The 20,882-nt window shown below is 35.8% G+C and overlaps 2 protein-coding genes across 5 annotated transcripts; both read left to right on the top strand.

Annotated features, from left to right (window-relative positions):
* Positions 1-1,710: 1,710 nt before the first annotated feature.
* Positions 1,711-8,340, top strand: LOC128866151 (uncharacterized). 3 transcript variants are annotated; one of them, XM_054106665.1, is made up of 6 exons: positions 1,922-2,196; positions 2,283-2,339; positions 2,472-4,975; positions 5,031-5,105; positions 5,169-6,198; positions 6,253-8,340. In XM_054106665.1, exons 1-6 carry the CDS (start codon positions 2,095-2,097, stop codon positions 6,952-6,954), a joined length of 4,470 nt encoding a protein of 1,489 aa, XP_053962640.1. In that variant the 5' UTR covers positions 1,922-2,094; the 3' UTR covers positions 6,955-8,340. The 3 variants fall into 3 exon arrangements, with proteins under 3 accessions (XP_053962642.1, XP_053962640.1, XP_053962641.1); XM_054106667.1 differs by lacking the exons at positions 1,922-2,196; positions 2,283-2,339 and adding an exon at positions 1,711-1,892; XM_054106666.1 differs by lacking the exon at positions 2,283-2,339 and having other exon boundaries at positions 1,923-2,196.
* A 2,950-nt stretch (positions 8,341-11,290) lies between these two features.
* Positions 11,291-15,997, top strand: LOC128868322 (meiosis-specific nuclear structural protein 1-like). Of its 2 annotated transcripts, none has more exons than XM_054110291.1 (6): positions 11,291-11,400; positions 11,490-11,680; positions 11,734-12,004; positions 12,100-12,235; positions 12,296-12,445; positions 15,441-15,997. In XM_054110291.1, the coding sequence occupies exons 1-6, from the start codon at positions 11,373-11,375 to the stop codon at positions 15,766-15,768; spliced, it is 1,104 nt and encodes a 367-aa protein (XP_053966266.1). In that variant the 5' UTR covers positions 11,291-11,372; the 3' UTR covers positions 15,769-15,997. The 2 variants fall into 2 exon arrangements, with proteins under 2 accessions (XP_053966266.1, XP_053966267.1); XM_054110292.1 differs by having other exon boundaries at positions 11,493-11,680.
* Positions 15,998-20,882: the final 4,885 nt, after the last annotated feature.

Below are 20,882 nucleotides of genomic sequence, written 5' to 3' on the forward strand. Positions count from 1 at the left end.
TAGAGATTGCAACTCAGCCCGCCATCACGATTGTACAACCATATCTTTTTTTATTGTTTATTTGATTTGTCTTAATATTGTATTTGACTCCCAGAGGCAGAGGTGGTGTTTTTGGGGAACACGCCCCATCCCTCAGCCGGTGGGTGTCCCACGAACCAGAGTCCGAGGAATCCCCGACTCTAGCAGGCAGAAAAAGGACTGCACATACCCCCGCTTCAGAACAAAGAAGCGGGAAACCAACAGTTGAGCCCGCACCCGCTTCAAAGTGGGCAGATCTCCCGGCAGGCACCTAGCGCTAAAAGGCAACGAGTGCCTCCACCGCGTCATTCCATTTCGCAGTGCTACCCAAGAGTTATCCTACGGAGACGTTAGGGCAAGAAGGCCTTACTGTGCTTCAGGAGGCCATAATGGATGATGTTCAAAGGACGGATACATCAGCTGGCATTTTGCGGGGTTTACTTCAGGTCGGGTATTTTAATTGTGGATTCCAAGAATGAGAAGAACGCAGAGTGGTTGGCAAGCGTTGCAACCAGGCTTGCGGAATGGAAGGGTCAGCAGCTTAACACGAAAAAGGGAGATGATATACCTCCTATACACAATGTTACGGTATATCAGCCGAGGAATGCAAAAAAAAATCTGCAGCCGGGCTGCTGCAGGCTGAAAGCAGATGCGTGGCGCAGTTTGAGCAGCGGCATTGAGGATACAGACCTCAGGCTTAACCAGAGCATAGACGAGGAAGGATGGGCTTCCGACTGAATTACCGGTTCAGCTCTATCACCATGAAACCCCCATAGAAGGAATAGACAGGAAGCCCTTGATGTGACCCCCAGTAACAAACTGGCTGAAACTTTGAAATCAGGCTGGAAAGCTTCCTCCGAGCCTTCCCTATCAGACCATAGTTTCAGTTTGAACTGGGAACAGAAGTCACTCAAGAAAATCCGAGAAGGAACGCCAGGAACACAGACTGGGCCAAGTTTAGGAATGTGCTAGGTATAAATTTACTCAGCATAAGTAACCGGTCAGGTACTACAAACTATATGACGCTAGAGAGAAAAGTAAGCAGTCGCAACGAATCAATTACTGCTGCCTTTGAGCTGCTACAGCTGTCTTGAGACCAAACCAATAAGTGCGAAAGCAATTTAATAAATCCAAAAGCACCGGATGCTGGGATGAATACTCTACCATTCTAACCATATTAAAAAGACTCATACGGCTCATATACATGCAATGCGGTGGAAAGAGCATGCGGAGCCGTAACTCAGATCTCGGAGTCCTATACGATGTTTTCGAGGCCGATGTGATCGGACTGAAAACTGACTGAACATTAAGTAGAGCCGTTAGCAAAAATGATAGAGAAACTCAATTCGCCTTGAGCCGTTAGCTCTTTTAACCCAATACCCTAGGGGGCTGATGAAATCCGCCCGGTATTACTACAACAAGGCGGGGAGTTAATCACATATTTATTTGGGATAATGCGAGACAGTTTTGCGCTGGCATACATAGGCATCCATTGACTGTTTTATTTAAAAAATGTTGTTGCTCGAATGCTACTACCTTGAATAGATTCGCCTTGCCTAGAAACTTGCGCAGCACAATTAAAATGCTGGATACCATGCAACCCTGACAGGGTAACAGTTGTCAAAAATCAATTTCGGACTGGAAATTGAAGAAGCGCTAAATACCCAGAGAACGAATAAGGAAAACACAGTGAAATGCAAAAAAATCAGTTCGTGTTGGGAAAATGGCTGACGGTGTTAATTTCAATTCCGAGTGGAAAATTTGTATTTTATCGCTTGAGTATTGTTAATTCGAATTTTTAAAATAAACTGTGCGTTAAATTAACTTTATTTCTGTTAATCTCGCTTAGATTTAAAGTGAATACTCATGAATAGGTGAGTTATAATCATATTAAAAAAAAAAAATTGACTTGTGCGGCAAAAACTTCTCAGGCCTAGTATACAAAAACGAGTACTAAAGTTTCTTAAAAATGCAAAATAAAAAAAAAACACATCACATAAAAATACTTTGCCGTGAAATATAAATACAAAAAAAGGATGAAGAAGAGAATATTTATTCAACCAAAAACACAATTTAATGTGTATATTCGCACGTATATGCTGTCTAAATTTCCAACAATGGAAAAAGAAAATTTCTGCACACGGATATGTCTTCTCACCTAGGATCAGCCACTTGCCGGTAAAGCAAACAGCATTGCCAGCTGTTTATGAAAATTTAATTTTTGTTGGGAAGTTTAATTAAAAAAAATTTAAATCCTGTTTAAGCGTTTTCATCCAGTTCTAAGTGGTTGGAATAGGTTTTCAAATATTGAAAATGTAAAGGTATTTCGATTAAATAAATTATGTAAATATATTTTTTAGCATCCTTTTTTTTATTATACTAATATATTACCATGATGAAGAGTAAATCTCTAGGTAGAAATAATACACATATTCTATATGCTGTTTTTTCAGATAAAATATAAGAAATTGCCTAGACATAAAAAAACGCACACGAAAAATTGGATGCAACCGTACAAAGATCGTATTTCAAAAACTATGAATAGCTCTGCTTACGATGCAAATGTGGTGCATCATGAACATTCTGCAGTTCAGCATCAGACACCCTCCGGACATCCAGCACATCGCCCAAATATTGTACCAGCTCTTAGTAGCTTTTACCATTCTCATGCGTCGTCAATACCAATATCTTCGCAGCAGCAAACTGCTCAATTACAACTCACAGCCATTAATACGGGCGGAAACAATAGGAGTCAAGTTACCTCAAATTCTCCGCCAGGTGCTGCTCAAGCTGCTGCCCTTTTCGATCCACGTCAAGTACATCTGGCCAATGCTTTGGAGAAGACATTCTTTAACACATCTGCCGCAGGTATGCAAACATCTGGCCAGAGGTTTTATAGTGGGGTGCCGTCAACTGTGGCAGCATCTGGTGGCACAAATCCAGTTAATCAAATAACGCAACAGCAGCACCATCACCATCAACAAGGGAATACAATTCTAATAACAAATAACTTTTCTGCTCATCAATACGGAACCGCAACTCCTCAGGTAGCAGAAGTTTCGGCACGTGCAACAACCGGCATTGTTGGTGGTGTTGTGCCAGCAGTGACAACTGCTACTGGTAGTTATAATAATGGAAACGCTGGTAATATTCGCATTATAACAACACTTCCAAGTACATTACATCACCAACAGCAGCAGCAAATATATAATATTGCAAAAGAGGTTGAAGCTACTGTGCGCGACGATATAATTCAACTGCCCCAATTTTACCATACACCACATCAGCAATCGTCAACTTATGCACAGCATTTGCCAACAATATTACCAACACATTACACACAACAACAATTTGTCGCAACAACAACTGCTCCCACCTCTTTGCAGATATCACAAGATGACACCCAGCAACAGCAGCAATTTTTTATGTCGATGACAAATGACGGTGAGGGTGCGGCAGCTTCATCAGCAACTCTTACATCTATCCCTAAGCTAATACCGACACTTACTGGAGAAGCCACCACTAGTACTGATGCAGTCACAACTTCACCAACAATTATTACTTCTCCAGCGACCACCACAAATTCAAACTCAACTCTTGTTTTGGATCGTATTAATATCTGTATAAATAACCATTACAGCGATTCCTTAGCCGCTAATAATGGTTTATCAACGACAACTTTAGATTCGAACGCAACAACAACAACCGCCGCAATAACACCAGTCGCTCATACATTTCCAATGGCTACGCATGCACCGCAACAGCCATCCCCAATTATACCAGCTATTCATCACAAAGTCTTGCTGGATTCAGTTGGTGGTGGTGGGGGTAATGGGGGATTACATACCGATTCTTACGCTAGCAACGATTCCACTTTAGTCATCGACGAACCGGACTCTACCACTACAACTCCGCATACTCCACCCACGGCTACAGAAAATAATTCACCACCCCCACGGACCTTGAATTTATCCTCTACAAGAACAACAGTTCCACCACAATCAATGACAACACAAAATGTAATTGGAGATACATTTGTTAGTGGAAAAGAAAACTATATAGTATCACCAACAACAATTTGTATACCTACAATAAAGGCGTTAGTAAATAAAGAGCCGGACAAAGCTCCAACGTGTCCACCTGGTCATACATTTACTACAATAACGCAAAGTATCAATCTGATCGACGACGACGAAAGTGACTATGCTAACAGTGACGTGAATAATGGCACAGAAACTGAAGGGGTTGAAAACACTGAGGACGCAGTTGACAATATAATTGTGGAAATAGAAGGCAATGAGGTGGATCTTTCAACTCCGGAGAAAATTTGCCTGAAAAACAATACCAAATCTGATAGAACGATATCTCCAAGTCTTACTTCAAAAACGCATAACATTGGTGGTTTGCTCGACTCGAGTAGAGAAACTGATATGAAAGAATTGAAATTGGATTATCCCCAGGCGCCCATACCGGTAAAAATACTTCAAACCGCTGCAGATGGCACAGCTTCATCAGTTGCTCTTATGAATCAATCAATTCCAACCACGTCGTTACCATGTTTACAAGATAGCTTGAGAGTTGAGAAAAAAGTGACAATCGCCCCATTGCCATCACCAGAGATCTGTTTCTCAATGGGCGAAGATGTGTTTATCCGCAAAGATGATGGCCGTCAGTATCTCGGCACAGTGATCGGCAGTAGTGCTGGTGGTGGAATAAATCAACCACGAAAAATGCAGTATTTGGTACGCTTCGATGATAATTCAGAGTTATGGTGCAGTACTAAGGAAATGAGGCGGTTGGGTGGCAGTGGTGGAATTGGTAACACACAAATGTGTGTCGCTTGTAAGCGCACTCAGGAACAGGATGTTGTCGAAACCTGTGACGATTGCCGGCGAGGCTACCACCGTAATTGTACAAGGGAAACAACACCAGGCAGTGGCGTGTGGTGGTGTCTGCGGTGAGTTTTCATCCATGATAAGAGTGATTTCATAAGTGCATTGTTATAAATTTAGTTGCAGCAAACCCATGAAGGAGCAACCACATTGTACCAGCAAGTCTGTCTGTAAATCACACCTGCATCACAACAGGTATGTATACATTAAATGCATTTCCGAGACTACAAAATGCTTAATTATTTATTCTCCGTACAGGTGTTACAAGAACTCATGTGATGCTTCCAAGACCTCACCTTCTTCACAAAAAATTAAAACTCCGGCAGATGTGTACGAATTTGACATTGAAGATAACGAAATATTTACTTCAGATGATGAAATTCCAATTAAACATATCATGGAGAAAGCACGCAAAAGCAGAGATTCCGCACAGAATTCCAATGCCAGCAGCATGAGACCGAAAACCATAAAGAAGCTTAAAAGCTCCGAAGCTATGTTGTGTGAAAAAATTGCTGCTTTGGACGATGAAAATGCAAATGATGCGAACAGTGTTGGGAAAATTCCAGAGGCGCCCCAGAAAGAAAAAGTGAATGATAAAGATGGACTAAGTGGTATACCATCACAGTCAACCAATTGTATTACTAGTCTTAAACAAGGCACAGAAGAGAGTGAGGTGCACGGTAAAATCATTGATAGTATTCATGGACCTAAAACTGTTTCATCCGTATATAATAAAGTGCCCTCAATGGCAATAGAGCGTAGTAGTCGCAAGCGCAAAGCCTTTACATTATCAAACTCGTATAAAGAGATCGCCGCTGAGGCGGCCTCAAAGCGTTACGACAGTAGCCGTATCTGTGATTCGTCATCTGATGAAAATTCGTCAAGTAGCCGAGGCACGTCGCTAGATGTCATCATACCGCCACCGAAAAATTTTCTCGGTCTTAACAACCCTTTTCGAATGGTGACGCCTAAAAAGAATTTTTCTACATCATATGTAGGCGGAGCGTCTGCCGGATGCATGCAAAGATTATTAAATTTTAATTGTGGAGGCACAATGATTAAAAGCAGTATTTTTAATACAACCGCCTTGGATTTTAGCTCCAAGTTGGCAGCGCTTAAAAGCGCGGGTATATTTCCAAACCTAAGTACAAGTAATTTAGCCAAGGGTGCCGGACAGCCCCGGACAGTACGCACGATTAAGCGAAGACTGAGTGCCAAAGATATAACAATCGGCCCAAACCAGGAGGTGCGCAGACGACGGACTCGTCGCCTTTCCTCCAATATAGAGGTAAATTTATTATACATAACATTTAAATAAAACACTTACTTAGTTTTTTTACAGATTATTAGTACAACAACAATAAATCCCATTCCTAGCAACTTTTTCCCTATACATGCCAAAGATTTGTTTTCTACACATACTCAACACACCACAACGTCTAGAAATATGTCATCTAACAAACAGCAACACCAGCAGTCACAACAACAAGCAACTTCGGCAACATCTGCATCCGTTTCCTCAATATCGTCGCCATCGTCGGCGTCCTCGTCACCACCTGGTTCCATAACTTCGAGTGTAGATTCGCAAGTAGAAGTCATACCATCGATTAAACCATCGCATGGACGACGTTTGAGGCAGCGGCCACAAAAGAATTCGCCGGTCAACAGTCGTCGCAGCTCAGTCTCAAGTGCGAGCACCGCGTCATCGACAAATTCCTCCAGCAACATAACGTTGGCAACATTGCAGCAACAACAGCAAGCTCTACACACCAATAGCAATAAAAATACAAATAATATGAATGCCAGTGCGACTAGTATGCATGATCTCAAACAATCTGTAAAAGAGTATTTTGGTGGAGCGCTGAATCGCATTGAATCTGGCGAGCATTTTTGCATTCGTGCTAAACGGCAGTTGGCCAATGGACAGATGGAATATCTGATTGAATGGGGTGATGTAGCTGCGTTGCCACACCAAGGACCAACAACGCATGCATCCATCGCATGCCCGACGTCTACAACTGTAACGCTAAAAAACGATCATTAAACATTAGAATTTCTCACAGACGCGTTTTTTGTTTTTTGTTTTTTGTAAAACTTGTTAGACGTGGCGCAAAAAGTTGTAGAATCCATCTATTCAAATATCGAAGTCGTACATAAAAATCAAATGGCTAGCTCTTATATATACGTATGGATATGTGGTCATTCGGCTTCCTGTTATTTTTTGTTTTTATTATTTTTTTATTTTTGCAATGTTGCGTTTATTGCGCTTTTCGTCTACAAATTTTCGGCACGCAAGTTGTGGAGAATGCTAATTGTAAGAAAAGCATTACAATATTCTTAAGTTTTTACATTAATTTATATTATTAGTACAGACTGTTTTATAGTAAAATTAAGTCTCAATCGCGTTAATTGGCTGTTATTTGAATTCCAATAACTTAAAAACAAAAAGTACATGGGCAAAAAATTTTACAAAAACAAAAATTTATTTGCTTAAAATTTCCTGTCTGTTTGCACTAAGTAATTAATATGACATATTTTGGGCTTAGCATTGTAATAATCCAAAAAAAATTATTTAGGGTTGCAGCGTCTTTCATCGCCGTCTTCAAAACCTTGGGAGAACACGTGTCGATCAGATAAGTGTTAGACTATAAATCAATCTAATGCGAGGATTATTGTCACATTATGCTTAACATGGCTGATATTTTGTTAATTCGCATTAAATATAAATACTTATTTAGCATAACTTGCTACTTTGCATAACCAGCGTTGAATTAATTTCATATTTTGAATAATAACAATATCAGTGTCCATTATTTTATATCCAAGTCCTTGTAATTTTATTTATTAGCTCTCGCTTCACTGCCAGTTTTAAGATAAAATAATATTACCAATATTAAAACATAAATCTATCTATGCTCTATAAAACTTTTTAAACATTATACAGGTTTGAATGTGCAATGGCTGAACTAGTAATAAATATATACTTATACGTATAAATTTTCTTAATAAATGTACGCACTAACAATAAGTAAACCCTACACAATTTGAATGGAATTCAAGGCTCAAATTAGCCAAAAGCAAACCGAACTGAATATAATACTGAGCTTCACAAGTTGTGTTGAATTTCATAGTTTAGATTTCTGATACTTTATATGTACTAGCTTAAGTAAATATGGTTGCGTGAATTTGTAGCCGATTCCATATGCGTAGCGCACTATTCATTGCAGTAAATTATTACCAACATTTTCATTGAATAATTTTTGTTTTTTTTTTTAGATTAATGAATTTGCTAAATGAAAGAAATTGTACATACTATTTAAATCGAAGTCTGGATATATGTAGTTTAAAAACTGTACTGTTATTTTCAGGTTAAATTAATGTCAATTGTTTATGAGTATTATAAATACAAATATTTCTTATCTTTAAATAACTATTGTAGTTTTAATAAGATTGAGTTTAGAATATAATCTGTTTAAATAGTATGTCTATGTATGTATGTATTTAAAATAATGCAGTAATAATAATAAATGTTTGTTTAAAAGTATGCATATTGTCTAGATATTGTCACAATCCCAGTGGACACATCTTATTTGACAATTTGCATGTGAAGTGATTTATATGTGTTAGTTGTTTGCTTCCAGTAATGAAATTTTTTTCTATTTCAGTCAAGGCGAATCTATTATAAATGCGACTTGATTACACTTAATGGAAACTTTCAACCAATACATTCAAACGAATTGTCAAATATAAGCATGCATGCATTTTTTTTGGCTACGGGTATATTCAGAAACGCATTATAATGCGCAACGTACTTTTGCAGTGTTGGCAGTGCGTTCAGAAATGCAAATATGGCAGTACTGCAAATATGGTGGCGGAAGAAATAAAAAAAGTGAATAAAGATTTGAAAATAGACGGGCAAATCGCGCAGCGAAAATTTTCTAATTGTTTCAAAAGAAGATTTTTTTTTTTTTTTGAAAATTGGAAAAGTAATGAATTACAATCACAATAAATTAAAAAGCATTAGCGACTAGGAAAAAAAGATTTATTTTTGGGAATTTTTCGTTTTAATGATCTTCTTTTTAGCTTTACACGTCTTTATTTTTCTTAAATTTAGCAAAAAACTATCACTTTTTACTTCAAATATATCGTCAACAACTAAACTCAATAATACTTCCATTTTAGTGTAAAACGCGTTCAAATCTATCAATTGCATCACTTGTCACATTGGCAGTGTTGTCAGCGCTGCAATTACTGCGCATTTATAATGCGTTTCTGAATATACCCTACTTGTCTCACTGCATACACTGTGGTCACCAGCAAAAAAGTTAAAGAACCGGGCTTTGGAAATTTCAAAATAATATTTTTTTTTCAAACCACAACTCACATTCATATATACATATTATTCTTATTATACTAATACAGTGTATCAGCCAGATTTATGTACGCATATTTGTAGTTTCCTCATTTTCAATTTTGATTTTAACCAATTATAGCCCCAAATGTTGTTTTCAATATACCTATGTATAAAACAAGAACTTATTTTTTTTTGGTTAACTCATTCTGTTGAAATGTTTTATTCAGATGCTTAATTATAGAATTGATACATGTTTTGTTTTTGTTTTGCTTTTTATATTTATTTAATTGTTTGAATAATGATGCAGAATGAAAAAAGATTACGATATAACCAAGGTGGGTTTGAAAACTCAGTGGGCTGCTATTTTGAAGGGCTATAAAGTTAAAAAATATAAACAAACAAATAAAAATGTTAAATGCTGTTAAATACGTTTAGGGCGCAACTGCCGAGTCTGCGTACTGAAAAAGAATTTCATTGCTAGCTGGTAAATGTAGTAAAAATAGTAAAATTTTAAAACGAAAAAAGCAATTATTTGCAAAAAAAAAATAAAAATAAATCCGAACACTTTTTGAAATAATGGCAATAGCAAACTTTAAATGTATTGCTGCCATAAAAAGGTCCTTCCATTTTTGAAACAACATCAAGACGCACGTCACAAATTAGAGGAGGAGCTCGGCCAAACACCTAAAAAGGATAAGGATAAACACCATATATAACGGGTGGGCGTTTGCTTTTTGAACCACCTATTTTTTGGAGAATGGTAACACAAATGACATGTCAAATGTGTTCATAATTTACTTAAAGGTTTGACATTTAAGAAATAGGACGCTATACGCTTGAACAAAATTGGGGAATATTGAAAACCTATGTATTTCCAAAGTGGTGAGTCTTCTTCTTCTTCTCTGATTTTCACATCGGTGGCTACGTCAATAAGCAAAATTGTCGGATTTGGGGCTCAGAAAATCCACACGTTACTGTAGAGAAGCAAATGCATCCACAACGAGTCACTGTTTGGTGCGTTTTTTGGTCTGGCGGCATCATCGGGCCATTTTTTTTTCGAAAATGTGCGAGGAGCAGCGGTTACAGTAAATGAGGAGCGTTACCGTGACATGCTCAACGAGTTGTTTCCAAAAATTGAAGAGGATGACATGGACGACTTTTGGTTTCAACAGGACGGTGCAACTTGTCACACTGCCAAAGTTACACTCGAACTTTTGGCTACCGTTTTTGAAAACCGAATAATCAGCCGAAATTCCGATATCAATTGGCCGCCTCGGAGCTGTGATTTAAGCCCGTTTGACTATTTTTTGTGGGGCGCCGTTAAGGACAAATGCTATGCGAACCATCCAGAGACGATTGATGCTTTAAAACACGAAATCGAAGTTGCCATTCATGAAATTGGAGCCCAAACAATCGAAAATGTGCTTAAAAATTGGGTTGATCGAATGGCCTACTGTAAAGCCAGTCGTGGTAGTCATTTGAACGATATTATTGTATTTTTCATTCATAAATGACAATGTTCAATCTTCAAAATAAAAAAAAAGTTTGAAAAAATATTGATTAGTTTTTTTTTTATAGCCGATTCAAAAAGCAATTTTACATGGCCCACCCTATATATGGATAAGTTTGTTCATCTTGATATTCTAAAAAATACGATGGAACCATATTCCTTCAAGTCCATGCCACTAAACTGGTTATTCATGGATGATAACTGCCTTAAGCATGCAGCGAAAGTGGTGAAAAATTGGTTTTCCAAACAATAAATTGCAATTCTTGACTGGCCAATCAACCACAACACCCATTTCTGTTTTTCGATGCAGATATTTGGCGTTTATTTTTATTTTTATTTTATTTTTTTGATAATACGAAATAAAAGAATAGATTTGTCCAAAAAGAACGTTTTACTAGGTCATTCAGTAAAAATAATCTTCATTAAATGTTATTGTGGGGAAGTGCGCTATTTCTCTGCACACAGCTGTGTGTCCATAGCAACCGTTCCTTCATTTTGCATTTCACCTTTTATTTAATTGTTTTCATTTGAACCATGGGATATATTTTGTAAAGACCATTTGTTTATAATTTGATTGATATATAACTGAGCAACCGAAATGAATAAAAAAAATGATATTGAAAATGGTAAGCCTAATGGGACGCCTACAAATAGACTAGACCTAGTGGTCAAAAACAAGTTTTGCTTGCATATGTACGAATATAATTGTATTTAGCAGATATGTCAGCAGAACGTGCTGCTCAGGTTAACAGCGTGATGTGCATTGTAAACGAATCCATTGAAAAATTAAAAATTTCCTTGGTAATTCCAAAAATACTGGAGAACCCGTTGACCGTAAGCAGACACTTAAAAGGGACAAAATATGAAGACTGCTTACATATTATACAATCCTATTTAACAATGAAGGTATTTGTATTTCGCAACCAAAGATTTTTGGTAATCTAATTTCGGTATTTCAGAAACCCGATGTAAAGTTATATAGACCTGAAGAATGTATGCAATTGCTACAATTGATCGATATGTTTCATGAAAATTATGAAATGTTGAATAACCTACCTAACTGGTTGGATGAATTGAGCCATGTGGATAAATCTCTTTTAAATTCTTTAACACTGTTACAAAACATTGCCGAGGAGCGATTAAGTAAATCTGCCATAGCTGAACTTGCAAAAGAAAAAAAAATCCATCAGGTGTATCATGATAATGAACAGATGAAGAGGAACATTAGAGGTAATTGAGACGAACGAAAGGTGGTGGAATAATTAATATTAATATTGATACGGAAGATAGAATAATGGAGATATATAATCGTTTGCGTATTATAGAATTTCAGGCCAAATTACATAATCAAAAAATTAACTTGAGATGGAAATTGGCAGCTAAGGATGGTATTATTAAAAAGTATGAGGCAGATTTGGCATTTAAAAAATGGGACAATAATGTACATATAAGAGAAGAGTTGTAAGTGTATTTCCATACATTTTACATATTATATATTAAACCTTTTTTTATATATTTCAGGGTGAAGTCCAGCAGGCGTATACATAATATCCATGTCGCTAGCGTCATAAAACAAAAAGAATTGGAGGAAGAACTAGAGAAAGCGAAAATTGCATATGAAAAAATGTTAAAAGAGAATCTGGCACACGAGAAAGAAGTTCGCGATGAAAAGTAAGTGAGCATCTGGTCGGCTAAGAAAAAATGAACCAATTAGAAAGTGCACACACAACATTTCCATGTACATAATTGAATATCTAAGCAAATGCCCTAACTAACAGATGTACTCATATCCCATAAAGTTCGCGTTCACCTTACAAATATTTTTAAGTTGATTAGAAACACTATACATATATATGTATTTATAGTTCCACACATATTTTATTGATTTATTTCTTAACGACATTCTTTACTTCAGTTTGTTCATAACGGTAAGTAATTGGAGCAACATCTATGTATGTAAATATAGCAATAATAAAGTCTGCATTAAATTTTAAAATATATGGGGAAAAGCTCTTATCCTCTTATTCCAAATATACAAAATTTATTTTCATCTGGAAAAATGACTTGTTTCCGAGGTTTATTTATACAATTATTAACAAATTAAATCTACTTTTATCTGTCCACAAGTGAAATAAACGGCTTTCTTCGGGCGACTCTACCATGGCATTTAGCACAAATACATTTTTTTAAATGTTTGGTTTACGTTTTCAACAATTTTTGATAGGGTAATTTGAGGATTAACCTTTGCCGTATTGATTATGCTGCTCTCTTCTCGGACCTATAGTGTTCTTGGACGTCCAGACCTAAGCTTGGATGTTAAAATTCCGGTTTGCTTATAATTGTTTACTACGCTTTGAACAGAAAATACCTTCTCTTAATAGCTTTGCCAATGTTTTGGTAGCTATTTCTATCATTCTACAATTTTATAATTATTTTTCTTTCCGATAAACTTATTTCTTTTTCTTTGGTATCCGTGTTTTCAAAGTATTACCATTCTTAACGTCAATTATAATAACAAAGAATGAAAAGTGAGTAAAAACGAGAAAAAAGTCCTAATAAAATAACGATATTATTTTTTAAAATAAACCAAGTGAACGCAGACTTTTCGGCTCTTGTATTTACATTTTGATGCAATTACTTACCGTAATGTAAAAAATGAAGTCAATTGTATGTTCTCTTGTTTTTTTTTTAATTCCCAGTAGAACTAGAAGCAAGGAATAAAGAGAACCCCTTTTGAAATGTTTTCGGAGCGATAATCGAGATTGCTTAGCTTTGTACTCTTTATTTAAAAAAAATATATTTTCTTTGCGAGGCTCTTCTTATTCGTTTAGCAGGCTCGGGGAATGCTAGTTTTCAAAGCATTCCCTCATTGCCTGTTCCTGAGGTAAATTTTAGTTTACACTCTCATTCGTTTAGAGGTCGAATTAAGTTTTTCATAACTCGCTCTCATAGGATATCCAATATAAAAGGATGTATAGAAAATCAATTAGGACGAGTAACGTTTTCTGTGGTATAGCTTTATGAAATTTAACCCAAGTAACATTTACGGTACAATCGGGGCTGAATGAACCCGGGTTAACTGAACTCGATCAAGTAAACAACGAATTTCTTTATTGGTTACTCTGTAAGTTAACACATAATTTATTTTTATCGAATAGAGTGAACGAACAGTTTACTTTCCTCTCTGCGCACACAACCGCAATTGCTACTAAAGTCCAAAACCGCAACAAGTTCCGCAAATCGCTAGCCGACAGTACTTGGAGCAAAGGCAAAGAAATGTTGTTGGCGACATTTAAAGCGACATTCCGGTCGCCTGGAATTAGTGATACGCAGGGGATGAAGCTTCAGACTTGCCAAAGCACGGTCATTCGGACAACGAAGGGTTGTCTCCTGATATCTCCACTACAACACCTGTGAAGGAGCACAACAAACTGCTCAAACCGGACAATGATCAGACAGACTATAACGACATTCATCGGGCGACACTTACCACCTTCTTAAGCTCCCGACCCCCGAATGCCGTTATCGGAGTCCAATCAGTACCCATAGCAGACGAAGAACTCCAGCTACTCCGAGAGAGCCGCGTAACCTTGGCACAATTACGTTCTGGATACTGTAGCAGGTTAAACTCCTACTTATCTGGAATTGACCCCGACATACTAAACATATGTCCAGCATGTGAAGGCACTCCACACGATACTAGCCACCTATTCACATGCCCCATCAAATCCACTCATCTAACACCCCTCTCTCTCTGGACCCAACCCGTCGAAACAGCATGTTTCCTGGGCCTACCGTTAAATGAGCTAGACACAGATTACCGGCGATCTACATAACACTGACAGGGATAAGTATACTGTTAGAACAACAACAACAACAAACATTAAATGAAAAACCAGTTAAACAGATCCGAAGCTGTTACAGTCTTTGGGAAAGCTAACGAGTGGACGAAGAAACGCGAGGTATCTTGATTATATATAGTATGTACATGCCATTGGACATTTTACAGTTGAAGCTATCTTGAACAAAAAAAAAGGGACACGCCAATATAAAAAAGACTTTTTAGGGGAAACAAGTTTTAATTATAATAATATAATATAAATAATTAAAATAATATACATACATATATACTAAATATAAATAATGTTTGAATTGAATACGATTTGATATTTTAAATGAAATGTGTTAATGAATGAATTTGCTAAGTAGCCCTTAAATTCTTGATTTGAGTTCTATTGTTTGAATGAAAAGGTCTTATACGTATTAGTTCACTCTACCAGGATTCTACTGTATAAGTTTTCATCTGAAATACTGATATACCTATTGTAAGCTAATACTATTCCCAGAGCGGTTTAATAGTTTACATCAACTAACTTTGAGAAATTAAATTTAGATCGAATAATTTATTATAATAAACAATTAAATCATCGCAACGAATAAAGTTGTAAGCGAAATACTAATAATTCTTCAGGGATACAAAAACGTTTAACGTAATGGATGGTTTTTCCGCTAAGCTTAAAAGCTTTGCTAATTCTCGCTTACTGCATTATTCGCAGGATATTTCAATAGATAATATTATTTTCGAAACAGGCATCAGTGTTTCAACTCTCTGTTAGTATTATATATGTATATAGTGATACAAGCATATTTACTTTTTTATCTGCAGAAATAAACTTTTATTGCAATTGCAAGCGTTGGTAAAGAAATTCGATCAAAATATTGGGGAAAAAATTAAAGAGAACGTTTACTTGCAAGAGGAATATGACGAGCAAAAACGACAGTTTGACGAATTTCTCGAGGAATACCAACGCGAGGAGGCTGAATATGAAGCTATCGTTAAAACAAAAGAGGAGGAAGATCGACGAAAGCACGAGGAGAAAGTAATGCTGTTTATGATGACTCGTGCCGCGAAAATTATTCAACGGGCTTATCGACGTTATCGTCGAAGCAAAAAAAAGGTGGAAAAGAAAAAGAGCAAAAAGAGGCGTAACTAAAATTGCTTTGAATACTTAACTTATGCATACACTCCTCATGGAGCCACTTTAAATCTACGGTAGACGATCGAATCTAGGCACTCAATGAATTTTTTATATATCGAGAAATATTTTTCGGAAAATTGTAGTTTTTGTTCTGAATGTTTGTAAAAAACAAATAAAATAATTCTCGCAATCAACCAAAAAAAAGAAAATATTTTGTTTGATTCTCAACTCAAAAATGTCTCGTTTTTACTTTCGCAATTTGATTGTGCAAAAAAATGTTAAATGTCCGATCATTGGCTAAATATTTTTTAAATTCCGAAATCCGATTTTATGTGCATTTCAAATTTGTGAGAATTTTTTAATATTTCAATTGACACATCATCGCCATCGCAAAGGCCGTTCCAGCTCCTGCTTCAGAAGTTCCTAAATCAGTGTGCGTCACCTTAACATTTGCCATTAGTTTCAGTTAAACATCTGTGGTCAAAACAATTATTGTCAACACTGTGTTGACATATTGAACCTCGACTTGATTGTTTTGCTGGCGACTATTCTGAAGCGGTGTATTGCAAGAAAGCTTCATTTATTTTTAGCTCGAAGGTAAAGTATATATATACATTTTTTTTTATTAAAATATTAATAGCTTGGGTGCTAGGGGTATCTGGTATCTGGCATTTGTCATTGTTTTTTTTTTTTTTTTTGAAAGTGTAATGTTTGAAGAGATTTTCTATAATTTATAAAAAAATCTTTTTATCTGTCATACATTTTGTTAATGTGATTACAATAAACTACGGTTTGTTCTCCAAATTGATTGCAGTTTTTATCTTACAAAATACGACTAAATGAAAGAGTCGTGCGAAAATTTGTAAATAATAAAATTGCAAATGAAGACTAGCTAGCAGCAGACGGTTAAACATTTTATTTAGTCTTTCAATTGTCAAATTTTGTTTAAATTACTCTGAAAATTATAATTTCGGAAATAGTTATGTTGCTTTGTGATGTAAATTGATGCTTGTGGCAGCTCTGACTACATTCAAAGCACACCCAATTCGCGGGGATGATAGATTAAAAACCTACGCACCAATGTAGCATGGTGAACAAAATTCGGAAATGACATCTGTTCATTACTTAACGACTTGACACTAAATTGTTGATATTTTTCAATGGTTAATTTCTGAGACAGCAAATTTAATGAAGCTGGCAGCCAATTCATATTATGAAATATGTTCAGTCCTATAGCCCCTGGTGACGCTCAAGCATGCATGTCCAGCAGGCTTATATGTGTGCGTGTCGGGTGACACTCGTACTTGCTTCGTGTCACACATACTTGTTGTCGGCTTTTGCATGATGAAAATCAAAAATTTTAGATATTAGCGTCAAGCACCCGACACGCACACATATAAGCTGCAGAACATGCATGCTTGAGCGTCACCAGGAGCTACTATACTGCCAACATTTGTGGAGAAATGAGCTGCCGTTTTGCATATATGATAGACATAAAGCTAGATATACACGAGACAACCGTTGAAGCAACGTGTTGCCTTTGTTTAAGAAACACGTTGCGACCGTTGCTTCAATCTCAGTATTGTGTATAACTGTGGTGCAGGAAAGGTACAAGCGGAAGATACGTAAAATTAAAATTTTTAAATGATCGACGAAATACGTAAAATTACTTCTCTTATTAAAATTGACGAACTTCTGTACGAAAATGAGGAAGAAGAGATGCAACAAAAGAAGAGAAAGAAAATTTGGTCCAAAAATAGGCTTTTAAAAAAAATCGAATTTTCGAACGAGAGGCTACTGAAAGTACTGAAGGAAAATGAGCCAGCGGACTATAAAAATTACATGAGGATGGACGAAGCCCTGTTTAGAAAAATGTTGGACGTCGTAAAGGCCAAAATAACGAAACAAGATACCATAATGAGAGAGGCAATATCAGCAGAAATTAGACTGGCAATAACTTTGCGGTATCTTGCAACAGGAAACTCTTTTGCGGACTTGAAATTTTTATCAATTTTATTGTATTCATTTTTTAATTGTTCGTATGCTTTTTTTCTAAAATTTTTATTTTTATATTTTTCACTACTTATATCCCACAGCTCTCTCAAATTTTTATATTCGTTAATAAAATTAACATAATTTTCATTATTTTCAATTGCCATTTTTCCATTTTTCACTTTATTTTACTCCGCACGAACCTTCTTCTTCGCTTGTTTTCAACGAACTGAACGAGTTAAAGCAGTAAACAATGATACACACGAAGCAACGGTTGAGCAACCTATCACAAAAATCAAATTTATTTGATATTTCAGGCAACGGTTGCCTCAACACGAAAATCAATTGGCAACACCTTAATATTTTTTTGTGACGTCTACGAGTGTATAACGTAATAGTTCACTTGACGACATTTTCAAAACGACGATAACTTGGCAATGCCCACATTTAAATTATTGCCATCGTATTCACCAAATTTTGACAGTTATTACAAAATGAAAATTATGCGCTCAGCAGTATAAATTTGCCACGATAAACATATCGTCGAAATAAAAAGTTTACTGTCAAACTATCAAAATGACAGTTCATGGCACACGTTATTTAACATGATATTTACTGCACCTAATGAGCAAAGAACGGTCGCCGTAAGGAATACATCATCTGATTATAAATGTTTGCGTTTGGAAACGTGCGGTTACTTGATATGATGAAAACCTTACGTTATTTAAAGTATTCGAATTGAATTTTAGTTGAGTCCTGAAACCCGTAACGTATTCTCTCAATTTGTAAGTTTTGGTTTTTCATTGCTACATATGTGAACATTGTTTATTTTGCTTCCAACTGTCAAACTATTTAATATTATTTTCTAACGGTTGAGCAGCAGATTCAATAATAAAAGGATGTGAAAAGCTCTAAGCTAGCTTGTGAATAATTATAATAATAATAATATTATTATTTATTTTTTGATAAATGAGGTTGCATCTGTAAGTCTCAATTTTTTATAGTATATTAATGCATTAAATTACAAAATTTATAATCAAGTTATTAAATATAACGTAAAAGAAATTATTGTCATAAATTTGAATCGAAATACTTAATTTTAAAATTAAAATTGAAACTTAGAATTAAATAATAACATCCATTAATTAACAGTCACCAAATCTGGCTTAATACACAATCAAAATCACATCCGTCCATATCATGATTCAATAATAAAAGGTTTGCTCAGTAAGCAGCTTTCTCTTTCTCTCTTGACAAATCGGCTCCCTTAGCAAGACACGGGGTTACTAGCTCTAGAAATTTTGAGTAAAAGTGGAGGAAAAGTAAAATTTGTAGAAAACACATTTCATTTTCAAAATGGTCTACAACTCGCTAAACAGTTCTCATCGGTATGTTCAGGACTATGGTAGTATGACATAGTTTACATATCGCTTAAGTCTGGACATGATAGAGTAATTGTCACAATCCGAGATCGACGAGTGGTGAATTTACAAAGCTGTATTTCTTATGATGTGATGATTTAGACGCAATTCATGTTTTGCAAAGAGCTAGCATTTCCCAAAGAGTTACGACAGGGAGAATAATTGGATAGTCCCGACGCGATCGATAACATTGCATGCCTCATTATAAAAAATTTGGAATTTCCAACAAGCTCACCTTCCCATGGAGGGATGAAGTGTCCAGAGGAGGCTTAGTAAAGCACAGTACTAGCATGAAAAAGCTTCTCATAAAAAACCATTTACCGGAATCGATTTAAAACTGTAGAGCATTCAATTTGTGGAACGTGCGCTACAAATAGGAGAAGGATCTCGGCCAAACACCTAACAGAATTGTACGTGCCAATTATTTATTTTTAACAAAATAGTTTCATAGTTTAAATTCTTGGATTAAGTGCAATAATTTCTTGTTTTAATATTTCTTGTATTAATATTAGACTTTCCGCTAATAAATTCTATTTGTACAATTATTTACATTCAAATTTTAATTAAAATTAATTTTTTAAATCGTTCACAGTTTGTTTCCATTTAAGTAAGAAATTACTTTTTTGTTACCATTTTTACCAAAAGGGATTTAATATTTTCCACTTTATTCACCCTCTTAAATGCAACCTTTTGTAAGGGAGTGTCAAAAATCGAATGTCACTAGTGAGCAAACCTTGCGTCCATATTATCAGACGAAAAACAGCCTTTTTGAGGGCAAACAGGAATTGTAGGGATAGTCGCATTGATATTGTGTGTGTTAGAAAATCGAGCAAATTTCATACTATATTTAATATAATAGATGTGTAGACTTTGTAAGGTAAATTATGGCAACTCTGACAGCATTCAAAGCACGTTTCGTTGGTGGTGTGGTGAATGGAAATTCGGAAATGGCGTCTCGGCTTGGCAAGAACGAAATGAAACGAATAGGCGAATAGTTTATGAGGAGTCTATTAGAGTCCGACGTGGTGAGTGGTCGTGTGATTTTTCAATCTCGCGACTATCACATATTTTTGTGACAAAAAATCATTTAAAAAACCAAAAAAAAAAATAAAAATAAATAAAAAAACCTACAAAAAAATTGCAAAAGTAGCAAAAATCGAGCAAGTGTAAAAAAACGTAAGTAAATATAAATTAATTGCAACGATACATATATAGAAGAAAGTGAAATTCCAGTGTTGTGGCGTGGCGACTGTCGACTGTCGACAAAACCCAAAGAAAAAGTAATGGCCGCCAGCATGTATACACGAGGCATTGTATGCGACGTGGAAGCATTGGATAATATATATAAAAAAAATTGCTTTTGAAAGAGCTTTGCAAAGAGTTTATTTTATATCTGATTTTATAATGGAAACCGTTTTTGTAAAATCCAAAGTTAAGCTGGTGGTGGTTAATTTTTTGCTGTGGAATTTCCTAGTAAAACTGAATTTATGTTGGTATCGGTGCAACGCAGTGAAACGTGTGCTTAGCAGAGTTGCCAATGCAATTTAGACAAAATATTGTATTTTCTTTTTTCCTTAATGAATGTAATAAAGCATTTATAGTTTACGTCCTTTCTCTTTACAGTTCTTTTAAGTTTTTCTTTTGTGTAGATTTTTCTCTTTAACGATTTCAAGGAGAACATCTAAACGAAGCGTGAAATACCTAATCCTCTTCAGC

This window comes from Anastrepha ludens, chromosome 6, assembly GCF_028408465.1.
Source record: "Anastrepha ludens isolate Willacy chromosome 6, idAnaLude1.1, whole genome shotgun sequence".
Taxonomy (NCBI): Eukaryota; Metazoa; Arthropoda; class Insecta; order Diptera; family Tephritidae; genus Anastrepha; species Anastrepha ludens.

What these genes read in the sequence shown, in the direction of transcription:
- LOC128866151 (XM_054106665.1), top strand. Translation starts at nt 2,095, where the DNA reads ATGTGTATATTCGCACGTATATGCTGTCTAAATTTCCAACAATGGAAA. An exon ending in CTAGGATCAGCCACTTGCCG is followed by an intron (nt 2,197 to 2,282) that starts GTAAAGCAAACA and finishes ATCCTGTTTAAG; the next exon opens with CGTTTTCATCCAGTTCTAAG. An exon ending in CAAATATTGAAAATGTAAAG is followed by an intron (nt 2,340 to 2,471) that starts GTATTTCGATTA and finishes CTGTTTTTTCAG; the next exon opens with ATAAAATATAAGAAATTGCC.
- LOC128868322 (XM_054110291.1), top strand. Translation starts at nt 11,373, where the DNA reads ATGAATAAAAAAAATGATATTGAAAATG. An exon ending in AAAAAATGATATTGAAAATG is followed by an intron (nt 11,401 to 11,489) that starts GTAAGCCTAATG and finishes AATTGTATTTAG; the next exon opens with CAGATATGTCAGCAGAACGT. An exon ending in GATGAAGAGGAACATTAGAG is followed by an intron (nt 12,005 to 12,099) that starts GTAATTGAGACG and finishes TGCGTATTATAG; the next exon opens with AATTTCAGGCCAAATTACAT.